This window comes from Tachysurus fulvidraco, chromosome 22, assembly GCF_022655615.1.
Source record: "Tachysurus fulvidraco isolate hzauxx_2018 chromosome 22, HZAU_PFXX_2.0, whole genome shotgun sequence".
Lineage (NCBI taxonomy): Eukaryota > Metazoa > Chordata > Actinopteri > Siluriformes > Bagridae > Tachysurus > Tachysurus fulvidraco.
The window spans coordinates 3485840-3498339 of record NC_062539.1 but is presented as its reverse complement, the minus strand read 5'-3'; the positions used below and the strand labels follow the sequence as shown (position 1 = coordinate 3498339).

The window sequence follows — 12500 nt, the reverse complement described above, 5'->3', positions numbered from 1 at the left end:
CTTTACAAGGAAACGGAGGCTGGTCTCCGCTGGACTCTGACGAATATCGATGGCTGCAGGTGGACCTTCGGGGCAGGAAGCAGATCACAGCCATCGCAACGCAGGGTCGATACAGCAGCACTGACTGGACTAAACAGTACCGGCTGCTCTACAGTGACACAGCAACTAACTGGAAGCCTTATAGGCAGGACGGCAACATATGGGTTAATATTTTTATACACTATCCAAAGTTAGAGGCATTTGTTAAGGGGTTATATGCTGCTAGTAATCTGAAAAGTGCACACAAGGGACAAGTATTTTTCATCGGTGGTATATAAGGGTATGGTATGAAGTAAAGGCCGCCATTGTTAGGTCCTAAGTCTGTTGTATAATATCCTCGTTATTACTAAAGACAAAATCCATCATTATAATACACACACTCCGGTCATGCCTCATTTTCTCTTTCTTTACTTACTTTCCTACCTTTTTTCCCTGCATGCTTTATTACTTATTACGCTAAACAGTTGATTCTCCTCAGGGTCCAGGAGTGAAGTTCAGCATTATTGCACTCATCACTCACTCTGAATATTCAGAGATAATAAATAAAAAAAAACTTTTTCAACGATTGCTCACAGCTAATGAACCGAAAGGAAATTAGAACGGAGGATCGTCGTCCCACGAGCCGGGCGCATGGAGTGCGTCGTCTGATTGATGTGTTTAGACAGTAAAGCAATAACAGGAGCTTGTGTTTGTGTCTGATGGGTCTCTTCTATCATCTCACAGACGTTTTCAGGTAACTGGAACTCGGAGCGAGTGGTGCGTCACGAACTGCAGTATACCATCGTGGCCCGATATCTGCGCATAATCCCGTTGGAATGGAGCGCAGAAGGGCGAGTGGGGTTAAGGGTGGAGGTCTACGGCTGTGCGTACTGTGAGTGCAAGCTGGAATTTTCTTGTTTTATCCCTTTGTACACTTGACTCTTTGTCAGTGTTTAGCTATTCTTTTTTTCTCTAATTATTGTTTACTACAGAGGATCGAACACAAAAGGCAGTTTGACTCTCAGCTGTTTAATGGGTTCAAATACTTGAAATGAATTCAGACAGCCAGCGGTTTATGATCCTCTTCATACAGGAGACCAGAAATATCTCAGAACATCATACCAGAGGTTTCGGTTGTTGTATCGGATTTAATCAAATATAAACCCTTGTCTTAAATACAAACTGTTGTAGAAAGGACATTAATTACGTTTACTTTATTATTATTATTATTAGATTACTGTCACCCAAATGAGCATGAGGTTTTCTCCTGAGTCTGGTTCCTCTCAAGGTTTCTTCCTCATATCATCTCAGGGAGTTTTTCCTCACCACCATCGCCTCTGTCTGACTCATTAGGGATAATTAATTGAGATATATATTAACTTAATTTTAAACTTTTTAACTTTAAAACTTTTTCTGTTTCTATACTTCTGTAAAGCTGCTTGGACACAATTTGAATAGTTAAAAGTGCAATACAAAGAAATTGAACTGAATTAAAAATGAATTATTAATATTCATTTCTTTAAAATGTTTTTTTTTTTTTTCTCCACAAATTCCCCCATCCATGGGATGACATCTACAGTAGTTAAATGAGGGATAGTGTGTGCTTTGAGAAACATACGCCAATCATTGCAGATCTTTTCAAACTGCTGCATCCCAAAGAAAGTGCATTCTTCCCTCTTCCTCATAGATGAGTTCACAGACACACTATTTACTCTAGTTAAAGCGAGACAGTAAATGTTCCATCCTTCCCATTCATAAAAATGTTCGTGTGCTACGATTTACGATTTATATGATTACTTACTTCCACATTGTATGATTTTTTTAGCATTAAACCCCAAGTAAATATTTTTTTGCTTGATTGCTTTCAGTAATGTATCATTGAAAAACCTACTGAACACATCATAAGTCATGCAGTGCCAATTAACTAGTCAGGATGATAAACAACACAACGCTCAAATGTTACTACAAGGCAATTAGAGTTCATGTATGTTAATGTATGTTAAATGACTTTTAAATGAGGCTCATTACTTTTACTGAGAAACTGTACAAATGAGTTTGTCTGGGTTCTGATTACTGGTGATGCAACTTCTCGAAAGAATTGTGCATACAGGATATGAAGGACAACGGCTTAACGGTGGCTTATTAACATTCTGAATTTTTCACCGATTGGTGGGAAACAATATCAATTCAAAAAATTTTACATTTGACATGACAATTGAACCCTGAAGCCTTTTTCTTTCTATGTATATGTTTTCAACCCTTTTTGGTTTAAGGGGCCGATGTGATTGGTTTCGACGGACAGGGAGTGATCTCCTACCGTTTCCGCCAGAAAAAGATGAAGATCCTGAAGGACGTTATCTCGTTGAGGTTTAAGACCAGTAAAGGAGACGGGCTCCTGCTCCATGGAGAGGGACAGCAGGGCGATTACCTCAGTCTAGAGCTGCGCAGGGCCAAACTGCTGCTACAGATCAATCTGGGTAACGTGGACTGGAGCTGATCCTGACATGTCAAGCTAACTGTGAATCCGAGCACTGACTGTATCCCTAGCACTAATTTATTACAAGCAGGGCTGGAAATTAACACCTGCCCACCAGCCGAATGTGGGGTAAATTTGGCATTAGAGGGAAAATTTATGCAGGCAAGCTTTTCACGGCTGCATATGAAATGATATAATACTTCCAAATAGGCTTCTGAACTGGCTTTTATGAGATTTAAAGGAATTGCTCAAAATGCTTTATTACAGCTTTATGAAACAGTTTAATGAAATGTTTACACATAATGATAAGCAGAGTTTGGATGATTTATTCATGAAAATGGGCTTTAAAGGAAGTGTTACATATATAAGATAATATGTTTTCCTTAAAAAGGCTTCTTCAGTTTCAGAATAATAAAATAACAACTCCACAAGATTAGTTAAGGGAAAATTACAGCTATGTAGTGAAGATTCTAACTGGAATATATCTAGCTAGGGAATTCTGTTAAACTAGAAAACAACAAGGTAGTGAATATGCTAAGTGTAAAACAACTAGCTTGTGAATATGCTAACTGTTAAACAGCTAACTGATAATTACAAAATAGCTGGCTTGTAAATATGCTAACTGCAAAGCAACTAGCTTATGAATAAATGTAAAACACTTAGCTAGTACGAATGCCACGTTTGGAAAAAAAAAAATCTTGTGAATGTTAGGTGTAAAACAACCAGCTTCCAGATATGCTAACTGGCATATGCTAAGCAGAAAACATTTAGCTAATGAATATGCTAAGCTGTCCAGTGAAGTGAAAAAAAAAAAAAAAAGACTAGTGAATATGTTTACTGGCTAATGAATATGCTAGCTGGATATTAAATATACTAACTGGCTTGTGAATATGCTAACTGGCTAATGAATATGCTAGCTGGAGCACAACTAACCCCAGTAGCTGTGTTTTTGCTACTTGAATACTCCTGAACTGAAAATAGTCTCCAACTAAACTAGACATGTTTTTTTTTTTTTGCTTGTTTTTACTCTGAATATCATATCAGTCCTTCTATTATGAACTTGAGCTGCTTAGCATTTTCCTCTGATTTCTTTTCATCCAGGTAGCAATCAGTACGGCTCCATCCAGGGCCACACCTCTGTGTCCAGTGGCAGCCTGCTGGACGATGACCACTGGCACGCCGTACGGATCCAGAGATACCGCCGCAGCGTGAACTTCACACTGGACGAACACACGCAGAGTTTCCGAACCAACGGCGAGTTTGACCATCTCGACCTGGACTACGAGGTCAGGGACTCGAGCTCACTCCCTTTGTTGCTTTGGTGCATATTTGTGACTTCTTGACTTATTATCTTAGCAGCAGTACATCTTGTAATCCTGAGGTGATATTTCATCATTATATGTACTTCTGAGCGGTCGCCTGGGATTATTATTCATTTATGAGAGGCGAAGGCGCAGGCTTTGGACAGATTTTTAAATTAGCCTCCAGCTATCTCACAGCAGCCCCTCTGCCTGTCCCATGAGTCACGTCAAGCAGCGGGGAGGGCATGAATATTTGAATATATGCCTGATAATACAGAAATAATAATAATCCAGTCTTTTCTCTTTCGCTCGTCCTCACTGCGACTTTCTCTCTTCTCCTTGCTCAAAGCGTCCTCTTAAATTATTACCCTGATGCAAAAGGAGGTTCCTTATTGCAACAACTATTAAATTGTTCACTGGGGCCTATTAATGATGACTGACAGAATGAAACACTTCACTCTCTGGAGCAGTGCCGGGTTTATAGCTTTGACGGGGCTCTTTCAGCCTGCGTACACCCTCCACTTTCCAGAGATTCATCCATCTTCCTTAACTACAATCCTCTACATTATGGAGTTTTTTGAAAGAACAGCATCTCATTGCAACAAGAAAACGTCTCATTATTCTTATTATTAGATACGTACCTAATAATACTGGAAAACATCTTGTTACGAGAAAAACAAAAGCATCGTTTTATTACGAGAAAATATCTCGTTGTGAGATATTTATCTCATTGCTTAGAAAAGCAAAGCTCATTTTATGAGACCTTTTTCTCAGTAATTTATCTCTAACATCTTGTCATTACAAGACACATTTCATTATCATGACAAAATATTTAGCTATTCTGATGATTCTAAATACCTCATTGTTATTAGAGACCAACAAAACATCTCCTTTGATGTGAGACGTGTATCTCAAGAAAAGCATTTAATCTTTTTTAGATATTTATCTCATTGTTATTAGAAAGCATCATGTTATTAAAAGAAAAAACACTTATTGTAATGAGACTTGTATCTTGTTACAGTCAAACATCTCATTTTTATGAGACATTTATCTCTTTATTATTAGAACATACATTGTCTTATTTTATCGTCATTTTTATACTATATATCATTTCTATTAGAAAGCATCATGTTACAAAAAAAGTCTCATTTTTAGAAGTCATTTATCTCATTACTATTAGAAACATCTCGTTATTGCAAGAACACATTGCACTGTAATGAGACATCTATCTTGTTACAGTTGCAGATCTAATTTTTATGGGATAATTATCTCATTTCTATTAGAAAGCATCGTTTCATCACAAAAAACAATACTCATTATTATGAGAAAGCCTTTTGTGATTTTATCTCAGAAGAAAAACATCTTCATATTGTGAGACATTACTATGAGAAAATATCTCATCGTTACAAGATATGCATGTCAAGATTTTTAGAAAGCGTCTCATTTTCATGGGATATTTATCTCATTTGCATTAAAAACCATTACAAGGAAAAATGTCATTATTACAAGATCTGTATTTCATTACTATTAAAGAAACATCTTCTTATACATCTAAACATCTAACTGATGCATCTTGTCATTATGAGGTAAACATGTCATATTTCTAACAACATAACTGATTTCTTTTTACAACATATCCTACATGTAATCTGATGAGAGCCACAGCAGACAGGATTTGGTTTAAAACCTTTGTTTTTGTGTAGTAACAAGAGGAGATGTGTATCATCTGTTCGCAGATCAGCTTTGGAGGAATGCCTGCATCAGCCAAGCCCAGCTCAGGAGCTCCACAGAACTTCATCGGCTGCATGGAGGACATCCACTACAACGGTGACAACATCACCAACCTCGCACGAAGGAAAAGAGTCGACACATCCAGCTTTGTAAGGCTTTCTTTCGAATGAGGCTTTTTCACTTTTGGGGAGGTTCATGCTGGGTTGAGATGCTCAGTTAGTGGTTCCTCGGTTCCTACAGAGATTCTGTAGACTGATGTTTTGTAGTGAACAACTTATTAGTGTAAGCAGTAAACTGATGAGTTGGTTATTTTGATTGCTCCAGTTATGCTAAGAGTAATTTGATGCAAGTCAGTAGCTTTGTAGTGGAACTAAACACTTCAGATTATAATCAATGATACGTACTAGCTTTGTTTATTTTTCAGTAACTGTGCTTTGAAGAATTTCGTTCCTTGTACCACAGCAATGAAGGAAAAAATAAAAGAACGGTGTTGTCCTGATTTTTTATAGGATGTTGTCCTGATTTTTTTTTTTTATATTGAATAAGTGAGTGAGAAGTTCATGTTCAGCTAAAGTATAAACAGTTGTTTCTCATCAGCATCAACAGAGTGTGTGTGTGTGTGTGTGTGTGTGTGTGTGAGAGAGAGAGAGAGAGAGAGAGAGAGAGAGAGAGAGAGAGAGAGAAAGAGAGAGAGAGAGAGAAAGAGAGAGAGAGAGAAAGGTAGATGGATGTGCATTTTTGAACCCAAGAGATATTTTGAGAATTTGTATTTAAGTTAATATAAGACAAATATAATGATACATAAAGAGACACTGAAACTGGAGACTCCTTCTTTAAATGTTAAATAAAACATTTCTTACTCGACATGAAAGTCCCTGTGTTAGCTGTTGCTAGAGAAACGATAAGTCAATCGAAAGAGTTTACACTCTTCAAAATGACGTGTTGTGTCGTGTGACATCATAAGTCCATTCAGGTGTGTGGAACGTGAGTACAGCTCTCACAGAAGGTCATTACATATGAATGGGTCTTCACTGTTAGGAGAATCGTTCGCTTGTGATTTCAAAAAACAAGGAGTTTTCTATAAAAAAGAGATGCAAAATCAGGCATTAATCCTAGAGGGACTGATTGATATAAACCTGTGATTTAGCTCATAACCAGACTGACTGTCAGAGCTGCTGTTATAGAAGCTGAATCATCACCTTCTGAGTGATCAGATTACTGTAACATCTCCCTGTATATTGATTCTCAGCGTAACCTGACGTACACATGCGGATCCTCGCCCACGTTCCCAGCCTTCTTTAACTCCAGCAGCACTCTGCAGCTGAAGGGCCGCGTTGACGCAGACACCGTGGACGTGAGCCTGCAGTTTCGTACGTGGAGCCCTAGCGGCCTCCTGATGTTCACTGCACTGATGCCCGGGGGAGTGGAGATCAGCCTGGTGGAGGGCAAAGTGGTGGTGCACATCTATATCTCACAGGGAAAGAACACACGGGTAGACATCTCCTCAGGTAACTACACAGAGATACTCTATCTTCGGAGCTTTTTTTTTAAAAAATAGACCTCAGATCCCCACAGGATTTAATAAACACTATTAAATGTCCCTGTTCTACTTACAGTCGCATACTTATGCACTCATGCATAATCAGTTCATTAATTATTTTTTATTAAACCTACAAGAGTCCAGAGTATATACCGATATATTAGACAATATATTATATAATACCGAAGCACTGAACTGTGCCGTTTGAGGTAATACTGTATAATGCCGCCCTTTTTACACCTAAACTGGTAGTTAAGGCTGCAGCATTGTTGGTGCAGCATTAATGCATCACAACTCCATGCTTCCTGATTCACTCCTGAGCTCGGGGTTATTGTTTGTGTGGAGATCCGATCGCTGCAGATTCGATCGCTGAACCGTTGATTCCCATCCTGGGACATTCCACATGGAGAAAAAAAAAACATGAACATAAACACAACGATGTTATAGAAGAAGTATTTTTGTTTCACAAAGAGCCTTTCAGTTAATAGTGTGTAAAATAACAACTTTTTGTTTCTTAGACTCGTCATTTTGGACTATAAAGCATCTTTCAGCTCTTAAAAATAAAAAAGGTTCTTCAATGGTTCTTTGTCAGGGTGTTTGGTTCTATGTAACATTTAAATTGCACATACGGTTCTTTAGACTATAAAATGCCGTAAGAAAAATGGCACTAAGAAAAACTATAAGTTCTATTATTTTTGTTTTTTCCTGACACCTTTATTTTAACTGTTTAGAAAATTTCCATGGATGTTTAAGGTTCTTCATAGAACCATTTAAGAATCATTATTAAACAAATGTAAAGGATTCTTGTGTCTGTGAAACCAAGGCAGCCGTCTTCAACGTTCTGTAGAAGTCCCAGGAGAAAAGCGTCCATGCACTAGATTCCCAAATGTCCTGCTATGACCACAAGAACCCAATATCCAAGAATAGCAGCAGTGCAGATCATCACACACACACATGTTACACACACTCGCTCGCCCTGTCTCTCGGTCATCGGCTGTCTCCAGCACACTCTTGCTCAGAGCCAGATCCCAGTAGTGCTCTGCGCCATGCTTCTTGAAGTGTTCACGTGCCATGTTAGGTGTAAATATGCAAATAATGAGTCTAGGTGTAAATATGCATCCTTCTGTATGGATTTCTGTCACATTTTTTCCAGGATCCGTCTCGACCCAGACCAGGTCAATACGGATCAAAACCCATCCAGCTGTTCCTCCAGAATATCAGGGCTACAGATGTAAAGATCCGATGGATAAATACAGTTTTGGGTATTTGATTGGAATCTTTTCTTTCTCGCTCAGGTTCAGGTCTCAACGACGGCCAGTGGCACAGCGTTCGCTTCCTGGCTCTGGAGACCTTTGCGATGCTCACCATCAACGGTGACGAGATGTCGTCTGTCAGAACCACTCTCCCCATCCAGATACGAGCTGAGGGAGAATATTACTTTGGAGGTCATTGTGTTTTACATAACCGTCTGCTCACAACGCTGTAAAAATATAATGACTTTCATGTTGTGCTTTTCTGAGTTAAACGATTCCCAGTTAAATCAAGTTAAGTAAGTAAGTGTTTCCATACACAGGCTATTTTCCAAGGACGGATCTCTCACCGTCTCAGCGTTCCTTCCACGGCTGCATGCAGCTCATCCACGTGGACGAGAAGCTAATGGACCTTCACGCTGTAGAGCAGGGAATTTTGGGAAGTTTTGAGAATGTCAGTCTGGACATGTGTGCCATCATCGACAGGTATATTAAGTGCTTGTTTTGTATTTTTTATTTAGTTAGAGAGATTAATATGTAAGTTACCTCCAATCAAATTAGTAGATCAGAACTGTGCTAGATTTAAGACGTACACAGCGAGGATTTACACGACTGAAGGAAATTTCTGGTCTTTGGCTTTGACTTTGTACTTTGTCATTTCCTCGATTCGGCTCAGCAGGAGCTCCTCTTCAATGCCGGCTTACTTTTACTAAAGTCGTCCGTGTTTGTTGAGCCCCACCGCCAAGGGCTGCTCGGGATCAGCTCAGACCAGCCTGTTGATCTAAAAGTGCTTTTACTGTACAGGGTTTCAGAGTTACAACTCCCACAGTGCATCTCAGCCGGGAAATGTGGGCCTGGCATGTGGGGCAGAATGTGGGCCGTACCGATCCAGTATATATACCTGCGTACTCGTTCATCATCACGACAGCTACAGAGCTACGGGTCGTTTGAGGACGCGACGTTAGCTTTAAGTGCCTGCGACAGCTTGTCAAAAATTATACACCGTAAAAATTGGATTTTTTGATGTCGAACAGTTGTGTGTTATTAGTTTGATGTGGGAAATGAAGCTCACCTGCTCTAAGCGATAGATGATGAAACGGTAGAAACATTAGGGCTTGTCACATATGAAATATTTCCCTTGGGTGATTTTAAATGCCGGCTAAACAGAATACTGGGTCATCGTGCCACCTTGTAGGTGATTACTTATTATAAAAGCCTGCAACATTTATATAAATATATAAACAACCTTAATCCCTATATTATATATAGTATATTCTTGCCATATACAATCTTGCACTAAGGTCTGTTCTAATGCGTGTCTTGTAAGCATGTGTGTGTGTGTCGATTGAAAAGCTGACCTCGCTACTCTGCAGGTGCGTCCCGAACCCCTGTGAGCACGGAGGCCGCTGTTCTCAGACCGCAGACGTGTTTAAATGCTCCTGCGATGGAACCGGATACACCGGAGCGACCTGCTACACACGTACGACTGTCAATTACATCATCACTAATCACTACACACTGTCCTGCAGACCGTTATTATACATTAGTACTGTATGCTTGTTTTCTTATCTTTGACTCATGCACCCTTCTTGTAATGATCCCGTTCTGTCCTGGGGTGTAATGGATTTGCTGATTAGTTCGTTCAGTAGTGTGTAGCGCTAAGGGATTGCAAGCGTGCAGTATTCCTGCGACTTCTTTAAGGTGTTTTGTCCTTGCTTTCTTTTCCTTTCCTTCTAAATTTAGCTGATCAACATAATACAGAAATAAACTGATGTAGCTGTTATTATGTGTGTGTGTGTGTGTGTGTATATAATATTGTGCTTACTTCTGCTTTCATGCAGCGATCTACGAGCAGTCGTGTGAGGAGTACAAGCACCTGGGCCGACGCTCAGACTCATACTGGATCGATCCGGATGGGAGTGGACCCCTCGAACCCTTTAAAGTCACCTGCAACATGACGGGTGAAGAGAGCAGTGCTCTGTCCTGTACAGTAAATTCAGATAGAAATTTTCTACAGTATAATCTAATGTGTATTGTGTGTGTGTGTGTGTGTGTGTGTGTGTGTGTGTGTGTGTGTGTGTGTGTGTGTGTGTGTGTGTTCACATTCCAGGTGATAAAGTATGGATGATGCTTACCAACAATCTGCCGTTTGAGATCAGAGTGACCTCTGCATCTGCTCCTGAACAGGGAACGGTACTGAAACTCGGTTACAACGTGTCTACAGAGCAGGTGATTTTCTTCCTTCTTACAGAAACAACACTGACATTAAGGGAGGTGTTTTATTGTAGCACTGAGGTTAGAGTGTGTTCTAAAAACGGTGTGTATGGATCTTGTCTTTTCTAGATAAACATCATCACCAGCAATGCAGAGCACTGTGAGCAGTACATAGCCTACAAGTGCCAAAAGTCCCGCCTCCTAAACTCACCAGGTAGTGTGTGTGTGTATGCTGTGTGTGTGTGTGTGGGTGTCTGTGTGCATGTATGTGTGTTTGTGTAGGTGTGTGTCTGTCTGTCTGTTTGTGTGTGTGTGTGTGTCTGTTTGTGTGTTTGTGTGTGGTGGGTGGTGTATGTGTGTGTGTATGCATATGCTTGTGTGTTTGAGTGTGTATGTGTGTGCCTGTGTGTGTTTGTGTGTGTGTGTGTGTGTATGTGTGTGTGTTTGTGTATCTGTCTGTGTGTGTATGTGTGTGTGTGTGTGTGTGTATATGTGGGTGTGTGTGTGTGTGTGTGTATGCTTGTGTGTGTGTGTGTGTGTGTGTGTGTGTGTGTGTGTGTGTGTGTGTGTGTGTGTGTGTGTGTGTGTGTGTGTGTGTGTGTGTGTGTGTGTGTGTGTGTGTGTGTGTGTGTGTGCAGATCCTCTACTCTCTCAGTCAGACAGACAGAGGATGTACTTCTTCTTATTTCCTACAATTGTCAAAGTGCATTATGGGTATTCTTTACTCTTTGCGCTAACTTATCCTGATTTCATGAATGTTGAGTGACAAATGTGCAACATTCAGCACTAAACTGCTAGCTGTTCTCTTCACCTACTTAGAGTTCTTGTGAAGGTGATTCCACGACACAAACATTAATCAAACTGCTGTGAAGAAACGAGGGCACGGAAATTTTAACGTTACCTAAACACTTTGGTTGTATTGTGTGTGTGTGTGTGTGTGTGTGTGTGTGTGTGTGTGTGTGTGTGTGTGTGTGTGTGTGTGTGTGTGTGTGTGTGTGTGTGTGTGTGTGTGACATTGCATTTTACATTCTTCCTGTACATCTGGAGGCCCTTTAACTCTATAAACTGGACATCTGAGCCAACTTTGCCCAGCCTACAAATGCACTTAGCTTGTTATTGAGTGCCATTGTGGAGCCATTTTGTTACCATGGAAACAATAATGTGTTAGTGCTTAATTACAATCCATTGCTCCTACAATTGTATCATTTGTTTTTAACCTCTGTGCACTTTGTCGTTCGGTTAGACGGCCCCCCGTACACCTGGTGGGTCGGCCGCGGGAACGAGAAACACTTCTACTGGGGCGGCTCAGGGCCGGGAATCCAGAAATGCGCCTGCGGCATCGAGCGTAACTGCACCGACCCGAACTTCTACTGCAACTGCGATGCTGACCAGAGACATTGGTGAGACGTGAGAAGTTTACTCAGGCTGTTGACACATGCAAGAGGTCAAAGGTCAATTCTGATAACGCACGTATAGTGTTACAGTAGTTCTGAGTGATATAATGGTAACATCAATATTGTGAAACATCACAATCCTTATATTATATAATATAATAATAAAAAATCTATTTTTTTAAAATATCATTGATAACCCTAGCTTGACACATCTGCTTTTATGTTAAAATGTTCTACTGAATATTAAAATTGAATTGATTTACATAATAGATTTTCCCTAAATGTTAAACAAACAGTTTTTGGTCTTTTAAAAGTTTTATTTTCAAACTTTTTATTTCATTTAATTTGTTTACAGCCGCACATTTTTGAAACAAAATTAGACAGAATTTAAAAATTGTAAAATGTTTAAACAAATTTCTTAATTAACAATTAAGGGTTAATTTATTTGTGAGAGAAAAAAATGTATTTAAGAAAGTTTTTTTTTAGGTTACATTTTCATTTTTGAGACACATATAACTACTGGTTACTGTTACTGTTTGCAAACCTTGTGCCTCCAGTCAATTGAGAGTCTCCAGG

At 39.7% G+C, this 12500-nt stretch overlaps 1 protein-coding gene across 1 annotated transcript in view; it reads left to right on the top strand.

Moving 5' to 3' along the window:
- Window positions 1–12500, top strand: part of cntnap2b (contactin associated protein 2b) — a 36369-nt gene that overhangs the window by 17622 nt on the left and 6247 nt on the right. The window contains exons 3-15 of the mRNA XM_047806749.1: window positions 10–203; window positions 763–910; window positions 2292–2495; window positions 3596–3780; window positions 5532–5675; window positions 6776–7034; window positions 8362–8511; window positions 8640–8802; window positions 9690–9796; window positions 10158–10277; window positions 10427–10545; window positions 10660–10744; window positions 11774–11932. Coding sequence (XP_047662705.1) covers window positions 10–203; window positions 763–910; window positions 2292–2495; window positions 3596–3780; window positions 5532–5675; window positions 6776–7034; window positions 8362–8511; window positions 8640–8802; window positions 9690–9796; window positions 10158–10277; window positions 10427–10545; window positions 10660–10744; window positions 11774–11932 — 2037 coding nt within the window. The remainder of the gene's footprint in view (window positions 1–9; window positions 204–762; window positions 911–2291; window positions 2496–3595; window positions 3781–5531; window positions 5676–6775; window positions 7035–8361; window positions 8512–8639; window positions 8803–9689; window positions 9797–10157; window positions 10278–10426; window positions 10546–10659; window positions 10745–11773; window positions 11933–12500) is intronic.